The 11,970-nt window shown below is 54.8% G+C and overlaps 3 protein-coding genes across 4 annotated transcripts; 1 reads left to right on the forward strand and 2 right to left on the reverse strand.

The window, feature by feature from the left end:
* Positions 1-148: 148 nt before the first annotated feature.
* Positions 149-1,663, reverse strand: CKM354_000234800 (uncharacterized protein; the record flags this gene model as incomplete). Its single annotated transcript, XM_044797505.1, has 3 exons — positions 149-688; positions 744-1,358; positions 1,463-1,663. 3 exons carry the CDS (start codon positions 1,661-1,663, stop codon positions 149-151), a joined length of 1,356 nt encoding a protein of 451 aa, XP_044653440.1.
* Positions 1,664-4,637: 2,974 nt separating this feature from the next.
* On the reverse strand, positions 4,638-8,206 carry CKM354_000234900 (proteasome regulatory particle base subunit RPN2; the record flags this gene model as incomplete). Its single annotated transcript, XM_044797506.1, has 3 exons — positions 4,638-4,940; positions 4,997-7,958; positions 8,067-8,206. The coding sequence occupies 3 exons, from the start codon at positions 8,204-8,206 to the stop codon at positions 4,638-4,640; spliced, it is 3,405 nt and encodes a 1,134-aa protein (XP_044653441.1).
* A 966-nt stretch (positions 8,207-9,172) lies between these two features.
* On the forward strand, positions 9,173-11,931 carry CKM354_000235000 (uncharacterized protein; the record flags this gene model as incomplete). 2 transcript variants are annotated; one of them, XM_044797507.1, is made up of 4 exons in its annotated part: positions 9,173-10,252; positions 10,424-10,688; positions 10,741-11,216; positions 11,287-11,931. In XM_044797507.1, 4 exons carry the CDS (start codon positions 9,173-9,175, stop codon positions 11,929-11,931), a joined length of 2,466 nt encoding a protein of 821 aa, XP_044653442.1. The 2 variants fall into 2 exon arrangements, with proteins under 2 accessions (XP_044653442.1, XP_044653443.1); XM_044797508.1 differs by having other exon boundaries at positions 9,173-10,688.
* Between the last annotated feature and the right edge of the window lie 39 nt (positions 11,932-11,970).

Below are 11,970 nucleotides of genomic sequence, written 5' to 3' on the forward strand. Positions count from 1 at the left end.
ACCGAAACACTTTCCTCGCACAAAATCTCACGCCGCATGTATGATCATTCCAAAATCTCACCAAAATGCCCCAAAATGTTCAGCTTCTGTTGTGCGCCATGCCTTGTCTGAATCCTTTGTTTCACCAGAGAAATCCGGGAATCCTCCATTATCTGTCAAACTCATTTGTCCTCGACGCCGATTCCGTAGGCGAATGTCTCGAGCCATTGGAACTGCCTGCCCGACTAATATATTCCACCTCTTGATCTACAGTTCTCTGCTTCATGATCTCCAGTGCCGGTCGCCGTGGTTCTCCCGTTCCTTGCTCTGTGGCGACTCGTGCAGGCCAATTCGGAAGATTCTCGTCGCGGCTCGAGCTAGTAATGGTGACGTCGCAATTATTCTTCTCGCCTCGGCTGCTGTGGAGATGTAACATTCCATACTCTTCGTCCCGTTCGTGATTACTCCATTGCGTGTCATGTGCCGAAGGTATGACGCCGTTTCGAAGGAAGTGGAGCTTGAAGAGAGAGGACCTGATCGATCTCGAGGTTCCGGATGAGGAGAACGTGGGTTTCGACGTTCGAGATCCGGAGGCGACGGGTGTAGGTTGTAGGCTGCCAGACCTGGAGAACTTTGAGGACAGTTTGGTCGCACACAGGACGACTGGTTGGTGTAGAATTGGTTTCCAAGATGGCGCACAGGCACAGATCTAGACAAGCCAGTCAGTGATTTGAGCTGCTGCTATATTAGTTGTCCAAACTTACGACTGCAAGATCGATCTCAATAGTGGCGCATATCCAGAGCGGATACGAGTACCATGTCACATCCCAGCTGCTGATAAGGGATTGCCATATGAAGTATGTCCGAAGTACGCCTGCGATGGTGACTATGAAGCCAAGACCAAGTAGGATGCATACACCAACGCGGTGCTTCAGCGGCATTTTTAGTCGCCAGACCAAAGGTATTGGCAGCAAGGTGCATAGCAGGTCGGCGACACAGTTGAATATCCCGATGATCAAAGTCGTAGTGCCTTCATCCAAGCACTTGTAGGGCCACTTGGGCGGAAAGCGCCAATATGCCTGGACGGGAATGCAGAGCCAAATGCCGATGCAAGTGAAGGCAATCCCAAGCCCAACTACGAAGAACATGCTCGCATGCAGGATCTTGTTGAACCAGCTGATGCCACTGTCTTTGACCAGTCGGTAGTAGAAGCATATCAGTGATATGCGCGTGAACGATGATGCTCCGACGAAGAGTAGTTTTGCAGTGAAGGCAACGATGCCAGCATTTTGATATACACTCGGCTTCACGTCCCAGATGTGTCGATCCCAGCCATATCTTTGATTTGCGAGGATGACGACGGCATTCATCGCAATGGTCTATCAATGTTAGCAAGTAAGCTCGTGGGGGCGCAAGTATGACTTACGAATACCTGTACTCAGTCAGCGTTGATACTGTCTTGTGCTGTTATAAGGGCACTCACCAGAGCAATGATGATGAAGCCGTCATCCCAGCCGAACCAGTGCTTGATGTAAATGCGAGAGTAGAATCTGCCCGCGCACGAGATGACGACCAGCACGGAGAAGAAGATCATCAATACGAGCAGAGCGTGTCCTCTTGTAACGGGGTCATCATAGTTCGCCGGCGGCCATGTAACTATGACCGAGAGGGGAGGAAACTGCATGAGTGCTGTCGGGCCTGGATACCAGGTAGGTGATGCAATTGTCGCGATATCAACATGGCCAAGCACCGCAGTCCACTAGAGCACCATGGAATCGCCACAGCGTGGTATGAGCGGGCGACAGAAAGAGGAATCGAGTACGATGAAGTTGTCGTCGGGTCTATGCAGCCAGCTCGACATAAGGCCAACAACGGCAGCGGCGGGCCCCTCTGAGTTCGCGAAGACGGACTTGCAACTGGGGGCAGCACAGCGAGCCGGGATGATGCTGGGGAAAAGTCGAGTCGCGAACAGAGCCAGGCGCAAAGCGGAACGACGCCCACGAGACGGCGGCACCACGAGCGGGCGGCGGCATCTTCATGCTACGCCCATGCGAGCAATCGTCGAGCGATGTGATTGAGTGACGGGTCGTGGTGGAGCCCCGTTGGGTTGCTGAGATGCCGTGCGGTGTTACACGGCATCGGAAACTGGCCTCGCACGCAAGGCATCGCATTCTCCATCGAGCCACATGCTGAGCTGCGCTTCCTCGAATAGCTCCTCGTGGCTGGGAGGGAAGTCTTGATGCAGAGTGTCGGAAAACGACACGCCGATTGCCACCGCCTCTGCATCGTGCTTTCCGATCACAGGCAAGAGCTCTTGTCGTGACACGGCGAGGGAGAGTTCTGCCTTCCTTCCATCGCTCGACACGTATGGACCGGACCCGCTGGATCTGGAGTGTGTGATCGCCGCCGCATTAGCTACATGGCAAACGCCATCTCATCTGCGTGCCCGCGCGACGGCGTCAGTGAAGCATTCCAGGGATACCGCACGTCGGGCCAGAATTGGATGGGATCAAGAGCAAGACGTGCAAGAACTTCGGCAGTCACAACGCGACAAATGCTAGCGAACTTTAACCTCACTCCTTCCCTTCACCACCTCTTGCGGCAACACGGACCGATCATTATTTCCATCTTCGTCTCTCCCCGCGACACGTGGATATAACCGTCACGCCTACTGTCATCTTCTCATGCTGTGCACCGGTGTCGGGTCCGCAAACGGCCGTGCCGCGGCGTCAAGAATCTCGTCGCTGTCATCCATACGCGTACAAGTCGACAGGGATCTCGGGGCAGAGCACTTGAAACAGGAACTGCTCCTCTTGTGTCTGATTACACGGGACAAGCACCACGAATCATTTTGAGTTGGCAGGACCTGCAGCAAATTCTCAATGACACGTCGCTCAGCAAAGACGTACCTAACTTTCACGACTCTGAGCCCTAGCCAGTCTCAAGACCTCTATGCTCGTCGAATGCGGCGGACATACAACTCTCCGCCAAGCATCAAGTCTGGACATTGTAGTCTTGGCCCTACATATGCCTGTGGAGATCTTCAATAACCTCGCAGTCGTTCTTCTTGTCTTGGACGAACCTAGCCTGTCAATCCCATTCACCCGGCAGCCCTATCCTGAGACTGGAGACGTTTGACTCGTTTCTGCTTCTTTTCGACCTTTTGCTTACCTGGGTTGTTCTTCGGCAGTTCGGAAAGCGGCTGACCTCCAGGATACGCCGTTCAGCACTCGGTCGAGCATCCTAGACCAACTGATATATAGTATCCGATTTGCTGGTAACCCCAGAACTCGAGATTCTCATTCGAGAGCAGCATGCTCCAGTGTGTCGTATTCACGCAAAGATGGCAGTTTCAATACTCAATGGAGTTAGGTGTACGGAGAGAATCGTTCTGTTCTCATCTCGTTATCCAGATATGGCAACGCGACTGCAGCAGGCGAACGACAAGATTGCCAGACGCGCAACACGTGTCTACACCTAGCGGTTACCTTTTGTCATCACGGCATAACAGACATGACAGACCTGACAGAGCTCGACCGCACCTCCCCACGCCGTCCCGCCAACATCCAGCGCTCGTGACACCGAATCGTGCAACTCCCATCCAAGACCGACTCGTCTCGAGACCTGCCTCCACAAAAAACCAAGCGATCCTGAAGATTCCAACCCTACCGCACCCAAAAGATACCGGAAAAATGTCGCAATCGAAGAAATGTGTGCGGTCTGGATGAAAACCCCAGATGAGTAATACGTACAACGGTACACCTAACATCGCAGACCTGGTTGACGGCTTACGCGCGGATCAGCGTGCGGGACAAAGTAAACACTCAGGGCATGTATTGAGCACAGCCTCAATGACAATACTGACACTCCCGATTCATCCTAAAGAGAGTACAGTATGCACAACATGGCATGACACTTCACAACAGAATTAACATGAATCCCCCAGGAACATCACCTTCCACGTTCTGCCAGCAAGAGCAAGAGCGAGTCAGTGAACAACACCAGCAGGCTTTGACAGTGACTGCATCAGAAACCCAAACTATACGTCGTGAGGGTCGAGTATCCCTTCGACTGCTACGGCATGACTTCTTCCCAACAAGTGCATAGCCAGTCCAAGAGTAAGAAATGTGAAGCGTTTCAATGCATCTCACAACCACAGTGAACACTCAGACAGTCTCGTTAAAGCCAGCAAGTAATCTCACATAGCAACTAGTGATCGCCGACGATACACACAAGACCGTCTGTCAAAAAAAAAAAAAAAAAAAAAAAGCTGGTCCCGTAGACTTCAAGGCCATAACATTGATGGACCGGAACACACATTCGAGAATAAAATGTATTTATACATTTCCACTCCACTTCACTTTACTCCTCTCCACTCCACTCCTCTTCTTACACTACAACACAGATAGTATGCAGTAGTTCCATGTTCCATTGTACAGTACAATGCAATACAAGTTTCGCGGCGATGGAGTGAACCGAGCTTCATCGCCATCCTCAATAACAGCAACATCGCTGCTCGCATGCGAACGACCCAGATCCACTACTGCAAGGTAGGCGGCAATTGATTCATCCATATCATCAGATACCACCAGGCATCGTCATCACCGATCTCCGCAAGCTCAGCCCTCAGGCGAGGGAGAGAGATTCCAGAGCATCACCTAATCCTCTTCCGCCTCCTCCTCGTCAACTTGGAAAGCATCCGGCACGGGCGCCTCCTCCCCATCATCATCTTCGTCGACCGCAGTGAGAACACCAGCGCCAGCAGCTGCACCAGTGAGACCTGCACTGGCAAGAGCAGCCTCAAAACCACCCATGTTTGTGTCTCGAGGCGCTGATGATGAAGCATTGCCAGCGCCAGGCGCGGGAGCAGCAGCGGCAGTCTTCTTCTTCGCCTTCAGCTCGAGAAGGGATTTCGATTCGTCAGGTTTCGTATCCGTGAGAAGGACGACTCCGCCAGTAGGCTAAACAGGTGTCAGCATGTGATTAGACTTCGAACATGGATTGTTAGTGGACTCACCTTCTTGACAGGCTGATACCGGCCCTCGGAAGAGAAGCTGATGTACTTGATCTGTCCTGGTAGCACACGGCTCATGTTTTCGAGCTCGTAGCCCACCTTCTCCTTCTCAACCTTCTTCTTGGTATCCTTCTCTCCTTCCTCGCCGATCTTGCTGGTGTCGATGACATTATCATCGGTGTCCATCTTGTCTGCATCTGCGTCGGGCTTGGGTGTTTCCGGTGTTGGGTCCACGTCCATGCTTTCGCGGCGGTTTTGCTTGTCCTTGGCCGCCTTTCTTCGCTTCGCTTGGACTGTTGTGGACAGGATAGCGGTCTTGACCTTCTCTGGAGCCTCTTCTGTCTTGACCTCGACTTCAGGAGGGTAGTCGAACTGGCTCGGTCTTGTGTTGCTGTGGAACTTGAAGCTTGGGATCTCAAGATCCGAGTCGACACCGATGATGGCCGTAGGTGTGAAAGAGAGCGCAAGGAAATGTGTCAGTGGGAACCAGTACCAGTATTGCAAAAATACAGCCATTCCAACAATGGCGGGCATGTTGAGGTTGCCAGTTTGCGTCTGCAGTCCGATCGTGCAGTTTCGTCCACCAGCATCGATAATGCCGAGTGCTAGAGCACAACCAAACTTGGCCATGGCATCCTCATGTCGGTCGCCGATGGCCTTTTGCAGTTGCTTCCGCAGTGCGGTGACTTTAGGGTTCATGACATCGTTTTGCTGAACCAGAATCATGGCCATGGAGATGTAGGCACCTTGTCGTACAAAGTCGACGGAGTCCTTCATCATTGGCTCCAGCAGGTCGATGGCTTCATCTAAGCCGGTACCTGCACACGCAATACCAAGAGCCATGGTGGCACCGTACCGCACATGCGGGTTGTAGCTCTCTGACAGCAGCTCAACCATTCTCGGCACGCTGCCAGGCTTGCGGAAGAGCACGAAGCCCAAACTCATGACTGCCACTCTTCGCACATCGTCGCTGACATCTGAGACAGCAACATGTAGGAGCTTGCGCACAGCCTTGTTGCTGCCACTGCCAGCATACGCAAGCGCAATCGTCATAATACCGCCATAGCGGAGAGCCGGATCGGCGTCCTCGAGCAGGCCTGAGATGAGCTCGTCAGCAGCTTCTTGCCTGCCATACATGATGAGAGCCACGCCCAGAGCGAGACCGCGTACAATCTTCTCGTGCTGAGTGTCGTGTGCATACTGGATCATGTCATCGAGGGCGCGAAGATTGCCTGTGCCAAGCATGACAAGTCCCATAGCCAGACCGACTGCCTCACCATTAATGGCGGAGTCGGCATATAAGACGTTCTTGAGCTCCTCGTAGATCTCCTCAGAGCCGGTAGCCATGCCAGCAGTTCCAAGACCCAGAGCACCACCATGCTGTACAACCTCTTCTTGGGTCGCCTTGAACTGCCGCCGGAGGTAATCAAGAACGTTGGTACCGTGGTTGGTGTATATCAGGCCTAGGGCATAAAGGGATCCACCCTGGCTGTAGGTGCTCCCCGCGCTGGTCTGAGCGTTCTCTTTTGGAAGATATGGTTCGAGCAGCTTTTGGCCATTATTGATGTTGCCGCGATGGATGACTCCGAGAGCAGCGGTCGCGGTGAATTTGCTCCAGTTGACAGCCTTGCCCAGCCACTCGAGGTTGTCACGGAAGAAGCTGTCCACCGTGGTGCCCGCGTTCATGAAAGCATTAGCAAATGTGACGGAGGTGTGGAAAATGCTGTTGCGTGCTTCCAGCGAGTCTCGAATCTTGTTCAGAATCGCACGGTCCGTGCGTGCTTGTCGGTAGAGGAACTCCATGTTCAGTTCGATACTCGTGGTGCCGCGTAAAATGCTTCGAATCGATTTGAATGCTTTGCTTTGCGTGTCGTCCTTTGGCCGCGTTCTCGAGGTCACGACAGTGGATGTTTGTGGCGCGCCAGCGGAATCATTGAGCTCGGAAAGTAGTTGATCGGATTCGGTGGCCTCTTCGTTTTGGTTGGGGTGTGGTGTTGAAGGTCTTACTGCATCGCCGTTCTGCTTGCTTTCGTCGACGTCCTCTTCGGGCAGCTCGTCCATGACCTTTTGCAGGAACTCTTGTGTGCCGTTCTCGTACAGGTCGAAAGACAGCTGGTATGCAATCGCCAAGGACTTGCCGTCACCCTTCTGCACCAAAGACCGGAGCATGTCCGAGGCCATTGATTGTTGGTTCAAGTATACCACGCAGCGGGCGATGGCGAAGTAATCCGGGCTTGGGATCTCATTCAGGAGGTCAAGAATGAGCTTGAGTATCTCGTTCCGCAGCCCACGCTCTTGAACCACATTCATGCAGATGTCCAACACGTATTCCATCAGATCCTCCGTCTGGCCTCCCACTGCGGCTCTCTTGCCCTTGCCAGTCTCGGCCTTGCTGGAGCGCAGGATAGCTTCCCTCAGCACCTCCATGTTGCGGGCCTCAACCGCAATTCCAACCACTTGCTTGTAAGCACCATTCTCGTAGCAGTTCTCGAAAATGCGCTTGACAACATTCTGCAGAGCCTTTTTTGTCTGATTTGGCAAGGTCAACGGGTGTGGGTGAGCACCAGCAACACCAGCATTGCCTCCTCCGGGTGCAGATGAATCCCATGCTTTCTCGTCCTGACGAGCAAGGAGGGACTTGGATGGGAGGGCTGCTTGCGAGAAGGGTGTTGTCGGGGATGCAGTCGCGGCGTTGTCGGCATCTACGGAGCCGTGGCGGCCGGTGGCTGAAGCAGGAGTAGGTGGATTGTGAAGCGCGCAGAGCGAGATGTATGTGTCGATGCATTTGGCGACGATGGTCTCCTCGTACTCGCCGGCGTCCTGCGACTTCCAGTCAAACAGCTTCCCAGCGCCCAGTGCAAAGACCATAGACTCGTCATATTCCTGAAGCTGGTAGTACACCTTTGACAGGACAAGAGCGGCGAGTTCGCGGTGGCTGAAGTTCTCGTCTTCGTAGAGTGCTTCTCTGTTGGGACACTGTGTTAGCACTTCGGCATCCCCACTGGCCATCGCCACTTTCCACTGCCATCGTCAAAGCTATCGGAACAGCATCTCTTCAGGTGCCAGAACTTACATTGTACCGATCGAACCCGAGACTTCAGTCCACACGCTGTCGACCTCATCGTTGAGGCGTTCCAGCGCAAACGCTTGCAGTTCCTGATCCTGCTCGGTCAGGAAGCCCACCAGGCCGGCGGCAGAGGTCAAGCCGACCATCGTGAGCGCGCGTTGATTCGGTCGCGGTGTCGTGCAGTCGACGTGAGCGCTGATAGGGTTGATGGATGGACGTCGTGTGCTATCGAAGGAGATGGAGCTCGGTGACAGAGCAGGTCGAACTAGCGGCAGGCGCGCCGGGGATGATGTGCGGTTGCAAGGGTGTCGGCAAGGTGGACGGCGACGAGAATGACAGTGCGAATGGTGGGGTCACGGTCGATGACGGTGGTAATGCAAGCAGCAGCAGCAAAGAGAAGAGTCGTGTCGGGCGCGCTGATGGAGAGCAGAGATAGCAGTGATGCCGCAGCAGCTGATGCGCACCTCAGTCTGCAGGCGTCAACACGCTTGCATCACCAGCGCTGCACAGCTCAGACACTTGGCGCAAACGTCCGCCGCCCGAACGACGTCTGACGCGACGTCGTAATAATTTCTTGTCCACGCCCGCTGCTCGTCTGCACGACGTTTCTACAGAACCACGTTAGATCTCCGCTGTTCCAGTTCTCTCACGCTACATATCAATACTTCCTCGCCGTGCTCTGCCTGTGCTGGCTCCCGAACTGTTAAGGCAGCTCCAACAGACGATCATCTCACGCGCCAAGTCGTCCGTTTCTGTTCAGGATTGCGGCACGACGAGACCACCCATCCCTCTGCGCATCCCCGTAGCGCCCTGCTGTCGCTGTCGCCATTTCCTCCATCGCCGTATATCGCCTCTGCAGGCGTATGTCCTTGCAATTGCCCATCGATAACTCCCGAATCGAAAGCGCAGTCCCGCGCGAAGCCCGTACTGAGCGACCCCCGAGCGGGCCTCCGCAGACTGCGCGTACTTCTGGAGCCTCCCACATGGCCACAACGGTTGCGCGAATCGAGGAATGCGCTGTGAGCAGCGCGCACTGAGCAGCGAGACTCTCACGCGCCGGCGCATCGAGGCATACACGCTGTATCGGAGCTGCGGCGCAGCGCGAGGACGAGATGGATCTACGTTCGTTGATGAATGATGGACCGGCACCGGAGAAGAAAGCGTCGCAGGGCTCGCCTCCTGCACCGCCGCCATTGTCGGGAGGAAGGAGCGGTGGACAACATGCGCCGCCGCCCTCTGCGGTTAGCAATGGGGCCCCGGGGCCGGGGCCATCAGCAGTCTATCCTGCCGCAGGATTTCCTCCGCCTGGCAGGACCGACGCAAAACAGCAAGGCCCAATATATGGCCAGCCTCCGGGCTCATCTGGCCCGCCGAGTCAACCGCACAGCAGAGGCTTGACTCCGTTGCGCACTCCGGGTTCAGCTTCGACTCCGGGCTCGACTTCGTATCCCTTTCCTCAGCAACACCAACAGCAGCAGCAACAGCAGCCGTTGCAGAGTCCAGCTACTGCGGGGCCGCCACCGCAGCAGTACAGACCGTACGAGGCATATCCGTCAACCACCCCAGGCGGGAGACCCGCGAGCTATGGCAACCCATACGGAGCGCAACCATCGCCATCACAGTACGCCCACCATCCATCACAGTCCCCGGGAGCATCTTCCCACCACAGTCAAACGCCACACTCCATGCGTCAGAGCCCTCGCGCAGTGATGGGCCACCCGCCACCCCAGCACCAACCTCATTTCCAGCACCAGCATTCGCAACCGAGCACTCCGCTGGGCCCTCCGACACACGTGCCTCGACATGCCATGAATGGAATGGATGCCACGAGCCCGTTCCACCAAAGAACTGTCTCGGGCGCCTCCAATGGCTACGTCGCGCGGTCGCCCGCACAACATCAGTCAAGTATCGGTAGTTTGATTGAATCGCCAGTCGCGCATCCTCGACAGTCGCCACGCAGGAGTGCAAGTGAATACACAGCTGTGATTGATGATCGCGGGCGAAGTGAGTCTGTCAGCCCGAAGACAAAGGTGCCGCCGCGACCACCTTCACTTGGGTCGCGCCACAGCAGCCAGCATGAGGCGTACAGCGCTAGGAATTCACTGCAACCCTCCACGGCGAGCGCGGCGTCGTTTTCAGAAGTACAAAATCACGTGCAGCCATCACCGGCGAACTACCATCAGGCCAGTGCGGTAAGCGGAGTTCCACAAAACCACACACAAGTGTCTGGGCACTCTCCGGCGTTTTCCGCTTCCAGCAATTCTTTGTCGAATGCAAACAAAGCTCCGGCAACCGCACTTCAGCATCAGCCGCGACCAATGGGAATGAGCCATCTGCTTGCACCCACCCAACACGAATCACAGTCAGGACCGCGACCAAGTCCTCCTCAGAACATGTCCTCGCATCAACAACCTGAACATCAACGTCATACGCCTATCAAGCCTGATCCTGCTCAGCAGAATGGCATCTTGCAAGCGTCGCCAAATGCAAGCAACCGTGGAATCAAGCGGTCAGCCGCCGAGTCGGAATCATCACAGCCTCCTGTGAAGCGAGAGCGGCGGCGGAAGTATACAGAGCGGCCTGTATGGGCGCGTCTTCATCCTGCCAACCCTCGTCTCCGAATGCCAGGTACGAAACGTGGCGCCCAAAAGTAGGTCCGCAATACTGACAACTTGTGCAGGTGTCATGCCAAATGGTCCGGAACCTCGTCCGCAACCCCAGCAATCTGGAAACCGACCACCCGCGAACCCTCCACCTCAAGTGGTCCCGCAAGCCAATGGCCAAAAACAGCCACCACCCCAGCAAGGCGCCCCCGGTGTCAACTTCGCAGCGCCTTGGCTGGAGAATCCGCCCATTGATCATGACATGCTACGCATGCGCAGACTTATGGGCGGTGCTTGGGAGAAGACCATCCAGTGGACTACCCCAATGCCTTCGCTCACAAAAGCCGTCACGGACTGGCTCGTTTCACAGCTTTTGGCATGCGAGGATGTAGCTCAAGACCCAAAAGAGGGTCAGATTGAGATCGAAGCCAAAGTCGGCCGATTATTCAATAAAGGTAATGGTCAACGTTTCGCAATGCCAGTCCAAAATATGGTTGTCATCTCGCCGCAGTACGCCGAAGTCAACTGCAGTTTTGAAAGTGAGATGCAGCAGGTGAGCTTCAAACAGTCTCGCTCCGATAGATGGAACTCTAGTCTTGATCATTTGCTGACACGTTCAAAAGCACGAGCACAAGGCGATGAATGATTTCCTCAATAAAGAGGTGCGAAATACGCATACTCACCCAGGACGTCAGAAACTATCATATGAGCACTTGGAGGAGACCGACACGTTCGAGAGGCTCTCCAAGATCGGCCTGAATTCCCTGCCCGAAGCCATACATCGACGCCACCTCCCGCGCGATCCCAAAATGCGCACAACAACGGAGTCCAGTCCAAAGAGCGGTCGCATGGGCCAAGTCAAGGCTCGCATCATCAAGGTCAAAGTCGCAGATCTGCACATATACAATCCCCTCGCCGACTACGATCTACGAATCACGATGAATGTGGAATGTAACTTGATGCGAGCAGATCTTGACCCGGGAGCTCTGGTTGAAGCTCCAACACCAGATAAACCGAATCAGCCGGCACGCGTCAAGAACCGACTCTCCTACAAACATCTGAATGGCATCTATCAGATCGATCTGACAAAGGTAGATCAAGTTGGTCTTGCGCCCAAGTTTGAGCTTGAGCTGGAAGTCGATGCTGGCGCGCTTCGAAAGCAGCTGGCTCCGCTGTTACAGGGTGGAGAGTCGGCCTTCGTGCAAATCGTCGATGGCTTCATCGATAATGCAACAATACTGATGCAGCAGAAGCGGTCAGGACCTTGAGCAAGATCTGACAGTGATATGTTCAACCTTGGGCACACA

Source organism: Cercospora kikuchii (genome assembly GCF_019650295.1).
Source record: "Cercospora kikuchii DNA, contig_00002, whole genome shotgun sequence".
NCBI classification, from domain to species: Eukaryota; Fungi; Ascomycota; class Dothideomycetes; order Mycosphaerellales; family Mycosphaerellaceae; genus Cercospora; species Cercospora kikuchii.